This window comes from Podarcis gaigeae (genome assembly GCF_964106915.1).
Source record: "Podarcis gaigeae genome assembly, chromosome: 2".
Lineage (NCBI taxonomy): Eukaryota > Metazoa > Chordata > Lepidosauria > Squamata > Lacertidae > Podarcis > Podarcis gaigeae.
The window spans coordinates 75616074-75635511 of record NC_139679.1 but is presented as its reverse complement, the minus strand read 5'-3'; the positions used below and the strand labels follow the sequence as shown (position 1 = coordinate 75635511).

At 42.9% G+C, this 19438-nt stretch overlaps 1 protein-coding gene across 1 annotated transcript; it reads left to right on the top strand.

The window, feature by feature from the left end:
- The first annotated feature begins 1 nt into the window (after nt 1).
- On the top strand, nt 2-17567 carry PPM1M (protein phosphatase, Mg2+/Mn2+ dependent 1M). The gene is made up of 10 exons (XM_083726622.1): nt 2-337; nt 7509-7632; nt 10109-10363; nt 10832-10944; nt 11768-11852; nt 12407-12525; nt 13737-13800; nt 14709-14816; nt 15407-15555; nt 16691-17567. Exons 1-10 carry the CDS (start codon nt 93-95, stop codon nt 16854-16856), a joined length of 1428 nt encoding a protein of 475 aa, XP_083582748.1. The 5' UTR covers nt 2-92; the 3' UTR covers nt 16857-17567.
- The last annotated feature ends 1871 nt before the right edge of the window (nt 17568-19438 follow it).

The following is a 19438-nucleotide window of genomic DNA, read 5'->3' as shown; positions in this document are numbered from 1 at the left end:
GCGGGGACGGCTCCCTGGATCTGGAGCAGCGCTGGGCTTCTCAGTTGGCTGCGGGAGAGACGAGGGAGCGGACTTCTTGTCCCTTTCGCTTCATGTCTTCGGACTGGTTCAAAAGGCGCTTCTTGAGCGCGGCGAGCCGAGGGAAAGGCGCTCCTCAGCAGCAGCGGCCAACGGAGGAAGGAGGCACACGGCCACAGCCGCAGCTCCCCCGGTTGCCGTACAGGCGGCCCAAACTCCTGCGCGGAGCTGCCTCGGCCGGGGAGAGGCAGCCTGGCAAGCGTCCCGTCGCCTGCCCGCCGCGAGACAAGCCCCTCCAGTGGAACGCGGGCTATGCAGAGTAAGTGGGCGGCCGGGGCGCATGACTTGGGGTACCTCTTGCAAAGCAGTGGCTTAAAAATAAACTTTAAACAAACAAACACCTCTTGAGGACTATCATGCCAAATCGGCAGCGGCTGGAGGTTACGCCTAGAGGTGTGCAAAAGCAGCAAGTAACCCTATAGAGCTTAAAAAGCCAGGACTTTAAAAAAAAATGGCACGATAATCCTGGTTGCCCAGTTTAGTGCATTTATTTTTCACGCACACGTGTGCAGACGCCCCTGTTGGCTGAGAGTGAGACCTGGCCCGCCCATTTCTGTTTGTCCCTGTAGTATCAAGGAGATAGAGAAATCTGATGCTGTTTTGAAAATTTAAAATGTTTTTTTCCTAGTCTTACATCTGGGTTCCCTGGTTCAAGTCCCCCTCTCACTATTTTGCCACGACTCACTGTTAGTGATGGGCTGGACCGCTTTGGTTAAATCATAATTTTGTAGCCTTTGTTCTGGGCAATATTGTAAGGTTATTACAAGTTACAATAATGCACAGTCTGTAAGGTAGGTACAGATAGCAACCACCTCAGCATAACATGCATGTTCCTGGCTGTAAGTGGTACAGCAAGAGATTGCAAACCACAATGGTGCAATGTGGGGCTGCTTTGAATTGCTTGATTCTCTACCAAAGAGAACATTTGTACTTTTAATAGTTGTATGGCAAGGAAATGTGTGGCAAGACTGGTTTCTCCCGACACAGTGGTGCTTTGACGCCAGCAGCATCCATCCTGTCGCACAGAATGGATAGAAAGGCAAGTGAGAAATAAGCAGTTTGCTTCCCCCTTCTTGTACCAATGTAGTAATACCACAGACCATGATAAGGGAATAACAACCTAAATGGTGTGACCTAGTGCCTACAAGCACCCTCCTTCCTTCTTTGACTTTGTGGGCAGGATTCTGCTAAAGTGAAGCACCTGAAGTCCTATTGAGTTCAGCTGAAGGGATTTAACTCCCCAGTAAAATCAGTGGCACATACATGGCTGAATTGACCTCTGTGCTTTAGGGTGAAATTTGTTCTTGGCCCTGGTTCAGTCTCCGTACTTATACAGTCCATTCTAGAACTTCTGGCAAACTTAGAGGTGTGACTGCGAAGTGCTTTTAATGCAGTATTTGCATTTTACAGGTGAGAGAGGAACAGTATTAGTAAGGAGCATTCATGCTAGTAGCTGCGACAGGCACAACAGCACTTTTCCCCCCGGCACCGTTGGACCCGCCCTCACTTAAATATAGTGCACCCACCTCACAGAACACGAATTCCACTAATTTCTACAAGCTACCCCAGATTATCTTGTGGGGACCTTGTGGGAGGGAAAACTTAATAATTTGGAGTCTCAGGCAGGATTTGATCAAATAAACAATAAAGATTTTATTAAACAAAGAAAGTTTATGACACAAGTGGGTAAAACATAGGCTACTTCAGAATATAATGCTATTTCACTTCAGTTCTTTCTCAGTTGTTGCACAGCTGTTGCCGCTTAATACTTTGGTTCTTAAACAAAGTGGTACTTCCTGTCAGTTACACACCTCTTAGACAACCCTACTCCTGAGGTACTCCAAGTAACAGACCCAAGGGATCACCACACCCCTCTTAACTGGTTTGGGACTCTTCTCTTTTTGTAGAAGAATCTCTCCCCTCCTGACTGGAATGAGACCTAAGTAGGCTGTATCTTTCCAGCTTCTGCTTCTCCTGGCTCAGCCTCCCAGTTAATTCCTGGCCTCTTTCAGGACACCACACACTCTGCTTCACACTAAGCTCAGAGATTCCTTTCTCTAGCTTGTGGTATATTCCTCAGAGTGGATGTTTCTACCCAGTACCAACTCTCTCTCCTTTCACTCCCTACCTCACTCCCTATTCTCCCAACCTACAAACTGTCTCTCAAAATCCTCTCCTTTTCAACTCCCCCTCCTGGAACCCTGACCAATCAGAGGCTGCCATTCATTAACTGTTTGCTCGCAGGGAAAAAGAAAAAGAAAGCACTTGGGGACCCAACCTGTCCAGCAAAACAAACTTTCCCATCACAGTAGCCAGTTATCACCAGCAGTAAATACACCTATCACAGCAACAATTGTAAACGAACACTAAGACCTATGATTTATGGAGGAGATGGGGGACACAGCATTGAATCTGGAGATTAATCTGTAAAGAAAAATGAAAGTGGTCTGTGGTACTTAATTATATATTTAACAGCCATGATAAGTAAGCCCTATTAGCAGTTTAACAACTTTATTTAACATTAATACACCCTTCCCTACTGTGTTAAGTAAACACTGTTTAGTTATGGAAATGGTTTTCCATGCAGCAGCACAGAACTGATCACTGCTTATATGTATTCCCAGCAGAAGTTGTTAGTGCCATTGATACACACACAAGTTATGACAGCTGTCCAAAACTTATGTTATTGTGCAAGTCCTGAAGATTAATCTTTTACATCACCTGACTAAATAAAAGCTATTGAAGAGAACTAAGTCCGAGCACATCCAAATACTAGAGCAAGTTCTCATTTCACTCAACAGATGAGATCAACAGGAGAGGACAGAAGGGTTTTCTCAGTTCTTGTTCTATTAGTAAGAGTAACAAACTCCAGTTTTTAAAAAGCAGCTGGAGTTTCTTCCTCAGTCTTTCCTACCACTGGGACTTCTTGGTTTTCTGGATGCTTTTCTTACCATTGAAATACCCAAATTGCATCTGATACACAGAGCCCAGTGAAGATAGGTTTATGAAACTAATCCCCACTCATTTTCAATTATAAAGCAAAATTTTGAAGCACAGATGTTAGTATGGATTGCTGGTATATTTTCAAATATTGAATATCCAAGTTCTTGCAGTAACGTGTTCATTGCATAAGAGATTATATTATTTTGTTCTTGAATATAAAATGCAAAGCAGTAACATTATAATGCAACAAATTATGGCAAAACCAGAACCATAGAGAAACAGGCTCTTATTGAAGATAATTTTAATAATATTGACTTGTATGTAACCACTATTACTGAACAAAATATAAATGCATTTCTTTCTGCAACCCTTCCCTCAATTTTAATGCAGCTACAGCATAAGCTCAGAGACTCCTGGGCTGGTCAGACTGCAAGGCCTAACTAGGAAATGGAGGAGTTTAGTGAGCAAAGCCAACTGGGATCAATACATTAATAGTCATAGTTCTCTGGGCTGACTCACTTCCTGGATCTCTCCATCTCATACCCAGCTGAAATTGTCTTCCTTTTTTTGGGTGGGGGGGTGGGGGGGTGGATTGGAAGATTGCAAGTGCAGTACTCGAAGAAAGGGGGGGGGAGGTTTCCGTTGATGAAATATTGGGCATAGAATGTGCTGAAAGAGTGTACTCCTTGGCTTTTATGAAAAAGGTCAAATTCTTGACAGGGTTACCAGATTCCAAGAACACTAATACCATGTTCTCCTGCTTGCTCATTGCAACACACCTGCCTTTAATTCAGGAATATTTGCTATGTAATAGCAGTAGCATATGGTGTGTTATTGTAAACTTCTCAGAAGTTGTTATTACATATTATATTATATTATTATATTATATTATATTATATTATTACAGTGGTACCTCAGGATGCGAACGGGATCCGTTTTGGAGTCCCGTTTGCATCATGAATAGAACGTAAGATGCAACGGCGCATCTGCGCGCGGGGCGTTTTGCCGCTTCCGCACATGCACGTGACGTCATTTTGAGCATCTGTGCATGCACGAGCGGCGAAACCCATAAGTAATGCGCTCTGTTACTTCCGGGTTGCTGCGGAGCGCAACCCGAAAGCACTCAACCTGAAACACATTCAACCCAAGGCATGACTGTATATCATATCATATTATATCGTATCATATTATTATTCCACCATTCCTCCAAGGAACCCAATAAATAAGTAAATAAATGTTCAATTTTCCAAGAGTAAAGGAAATAAACAGCACAAATAAACACATGACTAATTAACTGCACCATGCACAGTGAACTGCTCAGGGAGGTATATTGTGCACTACACTGGACATGAGAGAACGCCAAACTATTGTGCACTCATGATGACGTGCACATCGTGTAATACACTGCATATGATCTTCTCACCTTCTGAACATAATACTTCATGTTTTTATATTTTAAGATTGTTAATGTTTTACTTCTAATGTACTTAAAAAAAATATTCATGCCCCTACCACCTGGTTGAGAAACACTGCTCTGCACGTAGAAAAACACATTGAATTTGAGGTTGAAAATGAAACTGAGGCCATTGTATCAAGTGCCTCTTTTTTCCTTAATGATTTGTTTGCATAAAGCTACAGGAAATCTTATGTTCTCTGCCTGTTGAAATTATAAACCTGTCCTCAGACTGAACTCTTCAGATGAATTGCATTCTGTGAGGTCAACAAATCCTCAAGGGGGTGAGGGGTGGGGGAGCCAAACACAGCAGGTTTTCTAACTCTATATGAACAAACACTTTCAGAGAAAATAAAGAAGCAACACCATGTGACTGACAAAAACTGCTTTCAGCGTGAAAGAAAGAAGACAAGTTGCTTATGTTGAGGTTAGTGTAGTTGTAGGAATAGAAACAAGAGCTTCCTTGTTGCAGGAGCTGCCTCAGTGATATTGGACCAAAACAAATGAAAATGTTTTAGCCCACCCACCTCCTTAATGTATTAGGGCCAGACAAATTTTTAGTTGTTTTTGCTGCTTTCCAGACAATTTGGGGAATTGCTATGCAGCGGGCAGGGAAAAGACTGTAATATTACTGTCAATCAATATGACTGGACTTCAGTGTGCCAGAAAATCTTTATTGACCTTGACAAAATAGGTAGCACTTAAAATACTGCAAAAATGGTATCTCTTCCCTATATGTTTAGGCCATATAACCCCCCCCCCCCATTCATCAAGCTGTTGGAGAGGATGTGCAGTGTTAGGTTTTATTCAACATATGCAGTGGATATGCGGGAGAGTTCTTGGAGGAAATATTTGGTGAAATAAAAGCAGTTCCTGGACAAAACACCTCTAAACGTGCTCAGTCTTTTTGTGGGAATAAATTAAATATTTGAATTTGCAATGAGCAGATACAAACTGTTAAGTAAGTTTAAAATGTTTACTTACCGATTCAAGGTCTGCATTGTTTCATGCAGCAGCAACGATAATATATGCTAAATTGGGTGGCAGTAAGATAGCTTCAGAGATAGATATGCTAAATTGAAAATGCAGTAAGATAGCTTCAGACACTTGTTCCAAGCTTAGAGCTAGCTTAAGCATGTCTGTTCTGGTTTATTACATGATGCTGAGAGAGAGGGGGGGGGGGAGTAGAAAGGCTTCACTTCCTCTGCAAGGAGAAGGGGCATGACCTGAGTCTGTCTAGCAATATAACTCTGTGGTTCTTACCCTTCATGCACCACTAGCAGCAGGCATAGTTATGTTTGACTGTAATATCTTTTTATGAAAAATAACGCTAACTTACAGTTCAGAAACCCTAACAAGTTCTCTTTTACTAGTGGACAAACTCCTAATAATAAGATACTGGAAGAATTTGGAGGTTGCTTCTTTGATATCTGGTACACTAAAGTAAGCCAAAAAGCAGTTGTGAAAAAAATTACTAATAAAATTGGCACATGGTTTGATGCATAGAGTCCTTTGCAACTGATTAGTACATCTTTTTCCATAAGTTTATTGTATTAGCCAAAGGTTATGATACAGCTTTAATATGTACATGACCAAAAACAAAAACAGATTATTCCCATCACATTATAAAACTTCCTTAGCATAAAGCAGGCTTCCTCAAACTCGGCCCTCCAGATGTTTTGCGACTACAGTTCCCATCATCCCTGACCACTGTTCCTGCTAGCTAGGGATCATGGGAGTTGTAGGCCAAAAACATCTGGAGGGTTGACTTTGAGGAAGCCTGGCATAAAGTTTCTATCACACTCCATACAAATGAGATGGGAATATTATATTATTTGGGTGCAATTTTGGATGCAGTGCTTAAACTTAACTTATTCTGGGCTAATACTTTATTTTGTGTGTATGTGTGTGTGTGTGTGTATGATGTGTATGATGTGTGTATATGTTGTAGGAATCTAATAAAATAAATCAATAAACTTAATGTTAAAACTATGTTGACCCACTGCTGCAATAGATTATGCTACATAACAAGAGCACGGCAAAATAGCAAGTCTTGCCTCTTGGTGTGGGTGAATGTTGAGTCAGTCAGTGGGGCAATATCTTTTGAAAGAGGACACTTTTTGCTCAGAAAGAGGAAAGAACATTTAGAACGTCAGCCATTTCCTGTGCTAAGTCATTCTCTCCGTAATGCAGAGGTTTTCAACCTTTTTGAGTCCACGGCTCCCTTACTCTGTGGCTCCTCTCTGGGGAAACACACTCCAAGCCTTGTGGAGTGTCTCCTCAGGCCGCCCCCCCCCCCCAGGGGCTGGGAAGAGGATGGCCTCAGCCTTAGCAGCCCGATGGAGACATAGACATGGGAGGGCATCCAAGGAGGGAGGGATGTAAAGAGGGACAGAGGCCAGTGTTGCTTGCGGCGCCCCTAACCATCACTCAAGGCACCCCAGGGCGTAATGAATTGGATTAATGGGAATTCTGTGGCTAAATTATATTCTTGCGGTGCCCCTGTGCTTGGAACAGCGGAAAGGCGACAGGAAAGGCACCCAGTTCAGCACCCACAGAAAAAACGTGGAGCCCCTAGAATAAACGTAGAGGACCCAGAGTGTAAAGGGAGACCTGCTCCCTGCATAGCTGGGCTGCTGCCCCTTCTCCATAACCACGTGCAATATGCAGGTATTTCCTATCACACCACTTGTCACTGTTTTCTCAAAGGCCTTATGAATGACTGTGGCACTTCCTTGCTCTAGGATTATGTCTGCTAGCCCTGAACTAAAGGCCTGCAGCTTGGATTTCTATAGATTCTCAGTCTTGGTGATTTGGGTGTACTCTCCTACTCACCAGTATCTTATAAGGTCTGATAAAACAGATTGCACCCTGCTTTTAGGCTCCAAGACTACAAAGCTTCTTGGCACCTGCAGGGTGTCATTTGAAGTCAGTTATGTCATCAACCATAAAATGGCTAGTTTTCAATTACATTGGACCTAATAAAATGGAATTGCTTCAGTTATTCTAGTGATTTTGTTTCTTGTGCCATCAGAACCATCAACGCAGAAAAATCAGAATTCAATGAAGACCAAGCAACGTGCTGTCATATCTCTATCAGAAAGAGGGAACATGGCAAAGAAGAGGACCAGGAGTGGCTGATTCTGTGCACTACTGAAGTGAGTTCAGATGTAGCGTTTCTGTCTACAGCAGGGATTAATTAGAGCCAGGACTTATCAAGGCTCAGCCTATGGCAGAACCTGTTTTGATTCGGTTCTGAAACTTCATGAAGTCTATAGGTGTCTCTGAACATATACAGAGTGCATGAGTTTAATTGCTTGGCAGTTACATTTGTCCCCAACTTTGTAACGTCTTGAGATAATTTTCGAAGATTCCATATTCAGTACAGTGGCTGTCATGGACTGGCTGGAAACAGAGGAAAGGTGGGCGGCACCAACTGGGGAACCCCCAAGGGAAGAAGGCTCAGAACCCAGGGATTGGTGGTGGGACGACAATGAGTGGTATGAGGGAGAAGATTGGGAGGAGGAGGTGTCAGAAGCTGAAGAGGCAACAGGATTTAGTGAGCAGGAAGAGGCTGTGGCAGAGAGCCGTTCCATAGTGGCCAACTTACTAATTTAACAATTGTCAGTCAGAAAATTGAAACAGGACTTACATAATCATTATATCTAGTAAGATATTTTGAGTGATTACAGAATGCTATATTCACATCCAGTCAGATGTCAGGGTAGGCATTCTTACATTGTGGGAAAGGGAGGTTGTGTCATTTATTTGCATTGATCAGAGATAAAGGTCACGATGACAACGTATTTCTTTTCCTCTTTGGACTGCAGATCTTTTCACAGTTCACAGACAGAGAGGTGCCAGGTGCAGTACCCATTAAAAGTGGCAGCTATGTCTATCTAGCTCCTAGCTTTGTCTTAAGTGGCTTTTGCTAACTGTTTTGCTCTCACAAGTATGACATTCTCTCCCATTTATAACTATCTGGCTTCCATTCAGTCGGCTAATTATTTCTGGACCATAGTCATGTGGGGTCAATATGAGTGAAGCACAAGTATTTCTAAACAATTAGGGCATCTTCCTATTCCTCTTGCGGCAAACACTGAATGGCTTGGTTTGTTCTTCAATTCCTCATTCAACATTCTGAGAATCCCATGAAAGGCATGAGCTGCGGGTTTGTATCTGCCTGGCAAATCCATTTAGATAAAGGAAACAACAACAACAGCAAAGCTCAGAGTAAAACTTGGAATATAGAGGAAGTTTGTACGTCAGAGAGTGGGCAGCTGATGCCCTTGTGGAACTAGCAGATTCTATGGTACACTTTGGAGTACAGTGGTACCTCGCATTACAGACGCTTCAGGTAACTCCACTAACCCAGACTCCGCTAACCCAGAAATAGTACCTCGGGTTAAGAACTTTGCTTTAGGGTGAGAACAGAAATTGCACAGCGGTGGGAGCGGGAGGCCCCATTAGCTAAAGTGGTACCTCAGGCTAAGAATAATTTGAGGTTAAAAATGGACCTCCAGAACGAATTACCATATTTTTCGCTCTATAGGACGCACTTTTTCCCCTCCAAAAATGAAGGGGAAATATGTGTGCGTCCTATGGAGCGAATGCAGGCTTTTGCTGAAGCCTGGAGAGCGAGGGGGGTCGTTGCGCACCAACCACTCTTGCTCTCCAGGCTTCAGGAGGCTATCCACAAGCCTTGGGAGCCTGGCGGATAGCACTGCGCACTCCGGGCTTTGGGAATTCCCGCCGGGATCAGAAGGCTTGCGGATAGCAGGCAGCAGCCCGAAGCCCGGGGATCGCAGCACTGCGCACCTTGGGCTGCAGGCTTGCGGATAGCAGCCTGCAGCCCAAAGCCGTTCTATTTTCGGGATGGCTGCACAAAGTCTCCGCAGGGCGGCGGGGTGAAGGCACCCCGCCGCCCTGTGGAGGCTTGAAAGGCTCCCGAAGCCAAAACAGCGAGATAGGGGCACTGCGCAGCCCTGCGGAGGCTACAAAGGATGTACCCGAAGCCTCAAGCCTTTGGAGTGCAGCTGCGCTCCAAAGGCTTCAGGGATCTTTGAGGTTGGCGGTGGGGGGAAACAGCGCTTCCCCCCACCGCCAGCTCCACAAGCTCGGGGGGCAGCGGCAAGGCCTGCTCTTGAACGCACCTTGTTTTTGAGGGGGAGAACAAGATTTTTTTCCCCCTGTTCTCCCCCTCCTATGGTCCGGTGCGTCCTATAGAGTGAAAAATACGGTTAAGTTCTTAACCCGAGGTACCACTGTATAATTGTGGCTTACAGCAAAAGATGAAATGCTTGCTCTTGTGTGAATGAATTTCTATCCAAAGTTCCTAACAAGCAGATGTGAGGGTTGTGTTTTAGAATGTTTCAATAATAATATGAATTGATTCCTGAAGCACACACCTGTCTGCTTCAGTTTTCAGACTATAGACTGGTTTATAATTCTAATCCTCACAACAGCACTGAAGCAGGTGAGGTTGAGTGATTGGTGACTTGCTTAAGTGAGAACTGTGAGTCTGGCTCCCACATACAAAGCAAACATGCAGCCTGCTGCACCCCCAGATGTTCTGGCAACAGCATGGAAGAGTGTACTAAATGATGGTAAAAGTCTCAATGCTTTGACTTTCAGTATCTGACTGGCCACTACTGGGCACTGTTTGATGGTCATGGTGGACCAGAAGCATCTATCTTGGCCTCCAACTACTTGCACTGTTGCATCAAGCAGAAATTGGAGGATGTGGTGGAAGGCATCACTCAAGACCGTCCCCCAATGCACCTCAGTGGGCAGTGCGTTTGCCAAAGTGACCCACAGTTCGTGGAAGAAAAACAGATTCGGCAGGAGGATGTGGTAATTGGAGCACTGGAGAAGGCCTTCCAGGAATGTGTGAGTGACCTTGTTTCCCCCTTTATTGTCTCTGAGAGGGTTAAGGTTCCTTATGTCACAGATGGCCGTTGGTGCAAATCTTGCTCAAGATCCTGTTGTTTTCACAGCCAGGCAAACCAGCTGCCTCAGCCCTTGGAAGTTTCTGCTGATGAGGCTGTTTATGCCATGACTCATTGTCAAATGTTGTGCCGATGCAGACTTAGTACCCTATGCATTTCTGCTTGGTATATAAAGTTTACTATGACATATCTGTTCCCATGTAAGCTGCCAATTCACAAGAAACGTTTGCTGCACGATCATGTATGTGAAAACATAATCGCACGAAAAGAAAGTGGCATGTGTTTGTTTGAACTGACTTGAGTGTCCGGATGATTAGTTATCTAACGGTGGTCTTAAAGTTAGATTTCAGACTTTGCTGAGAAATACGGCACCTGCATTGCATCGTCATCAGATGTTTTTCCCCAACAGGATGATGTAATTGGTCAGGAGATGGAAGCTACTGGCCAATCAGGAGGTTGTACTGCACTAGCTGCACTTTACTTGCAGGGAAAGCTCTATGTGGCAAACGCAGGTGACAGCAGGTGAGTTCACATCCAAATGCAACCTAGGATGAGACCCAACATTGTCCTTTTAGCCTAGTTATATAGCAGGATTCTTCATGTCTCTTGAGTAAGAAAGATATTCAGTTAATGTTAGTTTTCTCTGTTTAACAAAATTAGATGTTTTGTTAAGTGTTGAATATATTACATTAAGCATGTTTGTTGAAATTGAAAAAAAGGCAGCTGCCGGAGGCCTTACTCAGGGTCAGGAATGGTGTTTAACCCTTTCCTCCCTACATCAGGTTCCTAATGAAAATCCCTTCCCTGTTTCCTGTTTGAACCTTTGTGTGGAAACAGGTGTTTTATGTTGATTTTCAATGCTAAACTGGTGCAGGGAGAAAAGGGGTAAACCTCTCTTCCCAGACTTTTGAAGTCCTGATCTGAAAGGAGGTCCTGTGTGGCTGTTTTTCCCTGGAAAAATATAAAGCTGCTGTGAGCATGCTTTTTAAAGAAGAATTGAAATTTCACTTTTTGCCTTCGGGAGCAGAGTGTTGGGACAGCTAACAGCTGTCTTATGGATTAACTTCTTGCCACTCTTCAGGCATAGCTTGTGGAGAGATAGTCTCTTTGTTGTAATATTGATGAAAGGTGTTTCAAATGTATACTTGTAGGGTGGTGGCATACACATCTTGAGTTCTTGGGCTGGCCCAAAAAGGATCTTCTTCCCCACCTCCTGTATTACTAAAGAAGCTGGTTGTATAGCAACAATCACATACACCTGTCAACTTATTCCTATGTCTGAAAAATGTAATGAGAGAAATCCACTTGAAAGAGTTAACCTCAGTTTTTATATTATTTTATTTAGGGCACTCCTTGTTCGAAAACAAAGCATTGTCCCCCTGAGTACTGAATTCACTCCAGAAACAGAGAGGCAGAGAATCCAACATCTGGTAAGAAAAACACACACCTTTCTGCATATTTTCTAATGGCAACATGTCTCTCTTGCACTACCCATCTCTCATGAGTGGTAGGGTCATCCTGAACAGCAGATTCATTCTGAGATATCACTACTACTCTTGCTTTGTGTTGCACTGAAGTGGTGTGAAGTACTAAGTGTCTGAGTATAGCCTTATATAGAATAGATCTACATTCTGCCATTCAGAATAATGTTAATTAGACTGCGCAAACAGTGGTGATTTACCAGACCTTTATTCATATCCAGTGAGGAGCAATCTCTGTAAGGAAACAGGTTTCCCTGCAAATATCATTCCTGTTGCTTTTATGGTTTTGGGACCCTTATTTTAATTTTGAAATTAGAATACTATACCAGTAATTTAAGGATTTTTATTCCCATTCTCCATAGAAATAGAGTATTATGCCACTGATAATTAGGGACTTACCAGTGGCAGAATACGCAACAAGAGTTTCCCCACTTTCTCTACCACATTCCCCTGAAAATGATGCTTCCACTTTAAGTATTTTTGAATGTTCTTTTTCTCCGCAGGCTTTCATGTACCCAGAGCTTCTGGCAGATGAATTCATACGGTTTGAGTTTCCAAGGAGATTGAGAGGAGATGATGTGGGCCAGAAGGTCCTTTATCGAGATTACTCAATGGAAGGCTGGTGAGTCACTCAAGCCTCTCTTGGCTTGGATAAGAGGATGCCCTGGATGAGCAGTGTTTGTGTGGTGGAATTGTGTTGGAAAGGGCATTGGAGGCCATCACTCTGCTCAATGCACCCAGCCCCTGCTTAAATGCATCTACAATCTCCCAAGGCAATCTATTTTGCTGTCAAATAGCTCTAGTTGTTAGGAAGATAATTCTAGTCTTTAGCTGAAAATCTGCTTCCTTGCTGTTTACACTCTCCAGTCCTACACTTAATCTACTCTTGCCCTTTGGAGCAGCAAAGTACGAGCCACCGTTTCCCGCATGGCAGTCCTTCATCTCTCTCCCCTTATTGGTCTCTAGTTGCCTATCTGCTTCAGCCATGCTATTTTCTTAACCTGGCAGGATGGCTTACATCAGGCACAGGCAAACTTGGCCCTCCAGATGTTTTGGGACTACATTTCCCATCATCCCTGACCACTGTTCCTGTTAGCTAGGGATGAGGGGAGTTTGAGTCCAAAAACATCTGGAGGTCCAAGTTTGCCTATGCCTGGCTTACATTATAGGGGGGGAAGGGTGTTTGGCTTTCAAGAGGAGACAACATCAAATTCTGAGATACAGTGGTTGTCTCACTGCTCTTGTCTCTCAATCCCTCAAAGGATTGAAGAAAAGCCTAAGTTTGCTCCCAAGAACCCATCAGTAATGTGCAGCTGTTTTTTTTTTTAACATAAATGTGAGATGGATGCTGCTCAATAATGGTGTTAATTGATGGTAGTCTGGCTTCTGGTTAGAGTATGGTGCTGATAATGCCAGGGTTGCAGGTTTGAGCTCTTTGTGGGACAACTGCATATCCCTGCATTGCAGAGGGTTGGACTAGATGAGGCTCTTCCAATGCTGCAGTTCTGTGCTTTCTGGGGATCTGAGCTGCAATTCTGAATCCACCCACCTGTTAGGCCTGTGCTCTGAAATGGCTTTGGGATTGACGTCACTGATTACTTTCTTAACTGTGCTACAGGCTTCCTGTATAACCTTGTGAACCTCCTTGTGTAACGGAGTACTGCAGTTAGTAGAAAAGTTAATATGTCTGCATTAAAGGGACGTTTATATACAAAGACTGCAGCCACAGAGTAATATGTTTTACATTTAGTGTGTTTGAACATATTTATCTTCATATTGGATTGTGGCCATGGTATGACAGAAGGACTGCAAAAATGACCTTTCTCGTTTCAGGGGATACAAGACGGTAGCAAAAGATGACCTCAAGTATCCTCTTATCCATGGACATGGAAAACAGGTGTGCCTGCAGGACCCTTGCAAGCAAAAAAAAGGGGGGGCGGGCGGGAAGAGCCAGTGTGTCCTTCTTATACTGTTTTTTATGCATTCATTCATACATACATAAATTTTAGTTGTATGCTGCTTTTCCATAGTTGGAACCATGCTCAACATGCACAGCTGCATACATACCAACAGTGTGGAGCTACCTTGTTAGTGGTGCCTCCACTATGAAACGCCCCCTTGTCCGTTTACATGTTGTCAAGTATAATAATAATAATAATTTATTATTTATACCCCGCCCATCTGGCTGAGTTTTCCCCAGCCACTCTGGGCGGCTCCCAATCAGTGTTAAAAACCGTACAGCATTACATATTAAAAATTTCCCTGAACAGGGCTGCCTTAAGATGTCTTCTGAACGTCAGGTAATTCTTTATCTCTTTGACATCTGATGGGAGGGCGTTCCACAGGGCGGGCGCCGCTACCGAGAAGGCCCTCTGTCTGGTTCCCTGTAGCCTCACTTCTCGCAATGAGGGAACCGCCAGAAGGCCCTCGGCGCTGGATCTCAGAGTCCGGGCTGAACGATGGGGGTGGAGACGCTCCTTCAGGTATACAGGACCTGAATCATACAAGTATGATTATCTTTAGGGACCAGATAAAAACAAAATTGCATTCCCAAGCTCTTGATGCTTAATGGCTTTTATGTGGCTCTTGAGAAGTGTGCTGCAGCTGGAAACATTGGTTTTTTTAGATTTAATTACATTGTTCTTTGTGTTTAAATGTGTATGGTGATCTGTTGTGAATATTACATTGAAAAGATGAATGTTTTAAATAAATTTATACTTATTTGATACTTGAAAATACTTGAAATTACCACTGGCTCTATGCTTGTGACACTCTTCCACTCCTTGATGCCTCATCCTTTTTTAGGCTCGCTTGTTAGGCACCCTGGCTGTTTCACGAGGCCTGGGAGATCATCAGTTGAGAGTTATTGAAACAGATGTTGAAGTCAAGCCTTTCCTGTCCTGCATTCCAAAGGTAGGAAATTGATAGGACACACTAAGTCTTTTCAGCCATGGTTTTACCATTGTAGTTCAGCTTCTTTCCCCTTTCTGGGTCCTCTGAATATCTTCAGGTAAAGTTAATTCAGCTTTGTCACTATTTCTAGTATTTTGCCTGATTTTATTTTTTTAAAAAAACCACCCCCAAAAATGTAGGTCCATATAGTGCTGCAGCCCTAAACAGAATGGGTAGCTAGTCATTAGGAACCCAATTAGACATGCATGTGTATACTGACTTTGAGGGTCTACTGATGTGTTTGTCAACAGGGGAGAGCTATTGCCTCCATACTATGCATCTAAGTTTCTCAGGAACATCAGGCTTCCCCCATTAGAAAAAAAATAATGCTGTGCTAGAAGATAGCCTTTGGTCCCATCCAGCAGGCCTTGTCTTGTATGCCCTTATTGTAGTGACATGTATTTAAAGCATGCGTGGCAGACCTGTGGCTCTGCACAAGTTGCTGGACTCCAGGCTCCCCATTTAAACCATTCTCTAGGGAGACTGCAAACATCCAGCTGTTTGAGGATAGCAGTTAAGAAAGCTTGCATCTTTTCGTCAATTCTGACTAGGTTGAAGTATTAGACTTTGCCAAACAAAACATCAAGGAAGGCGATGTCCTCATCATGGCAACTGACGGCCTTTGGGATGTTATGTCCAATGACGATGTGGCTCATATTGTCAGGAATTTTGTCCAGGAGAACACATCTGACCCATACAGGTATGTTAGCAGAAAATATTTGAAGAGTATTTGTGCTAAAAGAATTGGGGAATGAAACACACTGGAAATTATTTGAATATGCACACCTCTGCTTTTGCTTATGTTGACATGTGTTCTGGCATAGCAGTGGTAGGGAAATGGCAGTCCATGGGCCAGATCTGTCCCACAAAGCCTCTCTTCTCAAGCTCCTCCTACCAGGAACTGCAGTCAGCTGTTTGATGAAAAGATGTGGGCAGCAGAGAGAATCCTCCCCACAATCTTCCTCATTGCTCAGCTGTTCAGGAAATAGCTGCATGAGAATGAAGCAGTGGCTAGCTCATCTTTGCACACTGAAAAATGAAGCCTCTGTGAGGTGTATGTTCTATGTGTATAAGAGACCATGTGGGTGCCTCTACCCACCCCCCAGGCATGTTTACTGTGAGGGAGTTTTTTCTTCTCAGGCTGAGTTATCTTGATCACCTATACAGTTGTACCTTGGTTTTCAAACAGCTTAGCTCCCGAACGTCGCAAACCCGGAAGTGACTGTTCCGGTTTGCGAACTATTTTTGGAAGCTGAACGTCCTGCTTCCTGCAGCCAATCAGAAGCAGAGTTTTGGTTTTCAAACATTTTGAACATTTTCCATACTTAATGAAGTTCTCTGTAACTGATACTGATGTACAGAGAAGCATTTTAAGCAGAGGTAAAGGCAACAAGAAGCTAACCTGTGTGGTCTCAAGTCTTCAAAATTGTTAGGAATTGCTGGTGGGCAGAGAAGTGTTGTACTCCTGACCTGCTTGTAGCCTTCCCAGTCATTTGGTTGGACACTGTGAGAACAAGGTGCTGGACTAGATGGGCCACTAGCCTGAACCAACACCCTTTTTTTATCTTCTTAGAGTTACTCTGACAAAATTCTATTCCTTTTACATTTAGCTGAGATTGCTTTGCTAGAGAATTAGTTTACCAGAGCTGTTGGCAGTACTCAAGACTCAAATTGGATGCTGAAGCGGTTTGCTTCCCCTGTAGTGTGTGGGCAGCAGTACCAGAACAGTAAACCAAACTCTCAGTGCCTTAAGTACTGTAGTTCATCCTTCACCTGTCTTTAGGATTGGTAATCAATGCTTTGGGAGATAACAAAGTAATTGTTTGTTTTTATAGGTTTACAGAACTAGCCAAGTGCCTGGTGCAGAAAGCAAGGGGAAAGAAGGATGGATACTACTGGACTATGGGCAGTAACAGGCCCGCTTCTTATGATGACATTTCTGTGTTTGCAATTCCACTGTACAACAGTGGAATGGCAAACACAGTTCTGAACACCCCATGACTACTGAGCAAGTTAATTATGGTATGATGGTATTATTGCTATTAGTGACAACATTTCCAGGCCAACAGCTGCCATGTGGAAAAACAACAACTTTTCACTGTCAAGCAAATGCAGAAAACGCAACTTGTACAGTTTTGGTGTCATTCCCTTGGGGCAGCTGTAAAGTCCCACTTCCTTAAAGCAGCTTTTCTAACTCAGTAAGTGGAGCAAGATGGAAGCTTCCCTCTGGACTTTCTTTTGCAATAGCATTAGTATCAAAGAAATGGCCTGCTGCCACTAATGTGAACTTAATCCATTTTATTCTTAAATGGGATTTTAGCAGCAACTAAGATATACAAAATGTACCAAGCTAAACGGCTTCTATCATGGCTCACAGAAGTTACAGCAAGATGTTAAGCTACATCAATACACTGAAAACATGACCACAAACCACTAAGTGAAAGTCCCAGTGCTTTTCATGCAATAATTCTGTACAGGGGTTTGCCCAGTCTTTTAATGGAATCTGTATTAAATATAGTGTTTACCAAGTTTTGCCTCAAAACTTCAAGCTGAAGCTGAGGTACTGGTACGTGGTGAGCACTTTTTTAAAAAACAAATTCTTTTTTTAGGTCAGACTAGCTTGTATTTTGTTTATAATTTTGTATATTGTTGTGACTTAAACATGGTTATTTTTAAATGCAATAAAATATCTAGTTTTTATTTTAAAATAAATGGTACAACTTTATTCAAGTTGACAGATATACCCTGCAGTAAAGTTCAGCATAAAAAACACCAAATTGAGAATCAATCTAACTGCATAATGTATTTAATTATTTTTGTTTTAACTAAAGAGATAAACAGAATCAGCTGGTCTGTCTCATACGATTGCATCCTGCTTTTTCCATTGGTGGTAAATGGGGTTTCCATCAGAAACTTTAATATGTTCTGTGTATGAAACAGCCCTAGCTAACATGGGATGGGGTTGCTATGGTAACGTGTAACATCCTCGCTATGCCTCAGAACAATTCTTCATGGCACATCCATCTCAATGCAAATCCAAGCCAGATAGGTTAACCCAGGGGTTGTCAACCTGGTCCCTATCACTCACTAGTGGGCGTTTCAGGATTCTAGGTGGGTGGTAGGGGGTTCCACGGCACAAGCTGAATCCTTCCATCAAGCACTGGTAGACGGTAAGGAAATTTTACCATCAAGAAAGATGCATTAGTGGGTGGTAGGTATAAAAAGGTTGACTACCCCCAGGTTAACTAAAGCATATTGCTACCTCCCCTCTTACCAGCATACCTAGAAGACAGAACATTATTTTAAAAATAACAAACCATCAATATGGGCCAATGAGGGCCAAACTACTCAGTAGCTTCTAAAACCCTACAATTTTGAGTGCCATTTAGAAAAGGAAAACTGAAGGGGGCAGAAGGAGATGACCAGAGACAGTCTTGTCTCCTACAGGTACAATACTCTCTTCAAACAGCACACATGGTTTAACAGTAAAATCAACCTACAATATATTTTTGTACAAACACTGTATTTAGCATTTCATGACAACTTTACACACATTCTGTTCCTTGTTAGACAAGCCAGTCAGGTTTTAATGGGATTTGTTTCTGCATGAGACTGCAGCCTTAGCTTACATACCCAGTGAAGTTCATTCTTTGATTAAAACTATAATTCCTAATGCATCCTCATTTATCTCTTTTGAAATGGGCAATACTCTATAGAGCTATGAAGCTGAGAGTTAAACGGGCTATAGTAAGTTGTAAGCACCAAGACAGTACCTTGCATATGGAACCACTTAACAGATATTTTTTTTAAATGAGTCCAGATGGAAGAGTAAGCAAACAGGCATACATATTATTAAAGCTGAACACAAAGTCTACCATACACCTACATGCTATAAAAGTCTAAAACCAAACTACATGTATTTTTATAGAATAGAAGCAGAAACAAATTACCCAAGTTTTTGCCCAGAATTGTTTGACCAACAGTGCTCCCATTTCTCTAATAGACTATCTGCACACAGGTGGGGAAAACTTTTTCAGTCCACGGGCCACATTCACTCATGGGCAACTTTATGGGGGTTTTAAATAGGTCAGAGCAGCAGTTGTGACTCTTCCCTTTATATATTATTCTACGTTGCCGCCTGGTTTTTATTAACTGCACAACCCTCGGTCTTCCATCTAGGCAAGTAAGACAGATCAAGAACACATTGCAGACAGATAAAATCACTTGGGGAAATGGTGGAAGCTGGACTCTAGTGAAGTTGTGTGAACTAGAAGGCCACATTTGGCCACCCAGGGATAAGGTTCCCCTTCCTTGGTGTAAAAAATTTAGGGCCAATAAACCTATGTTAAAAAAAAAAAAGTTAAGAGGTTTGAGGGTCACTTTCATAACTGAACAGGCCTTAGAATCTTACATCCTGGCAGTGCAGTAGATCTTCATAGAATCTATCTTAACATCTAGCAACTGCTTCAGAAGATGCATCTATTTTAGCTTTGGTAACTGGAAAAATTGATGACTTGCACACTTTGCTGGAAGGATACAGTATGTTCAAGAGTGAAGAAATACTGTAGCCAGGAAACATCCAT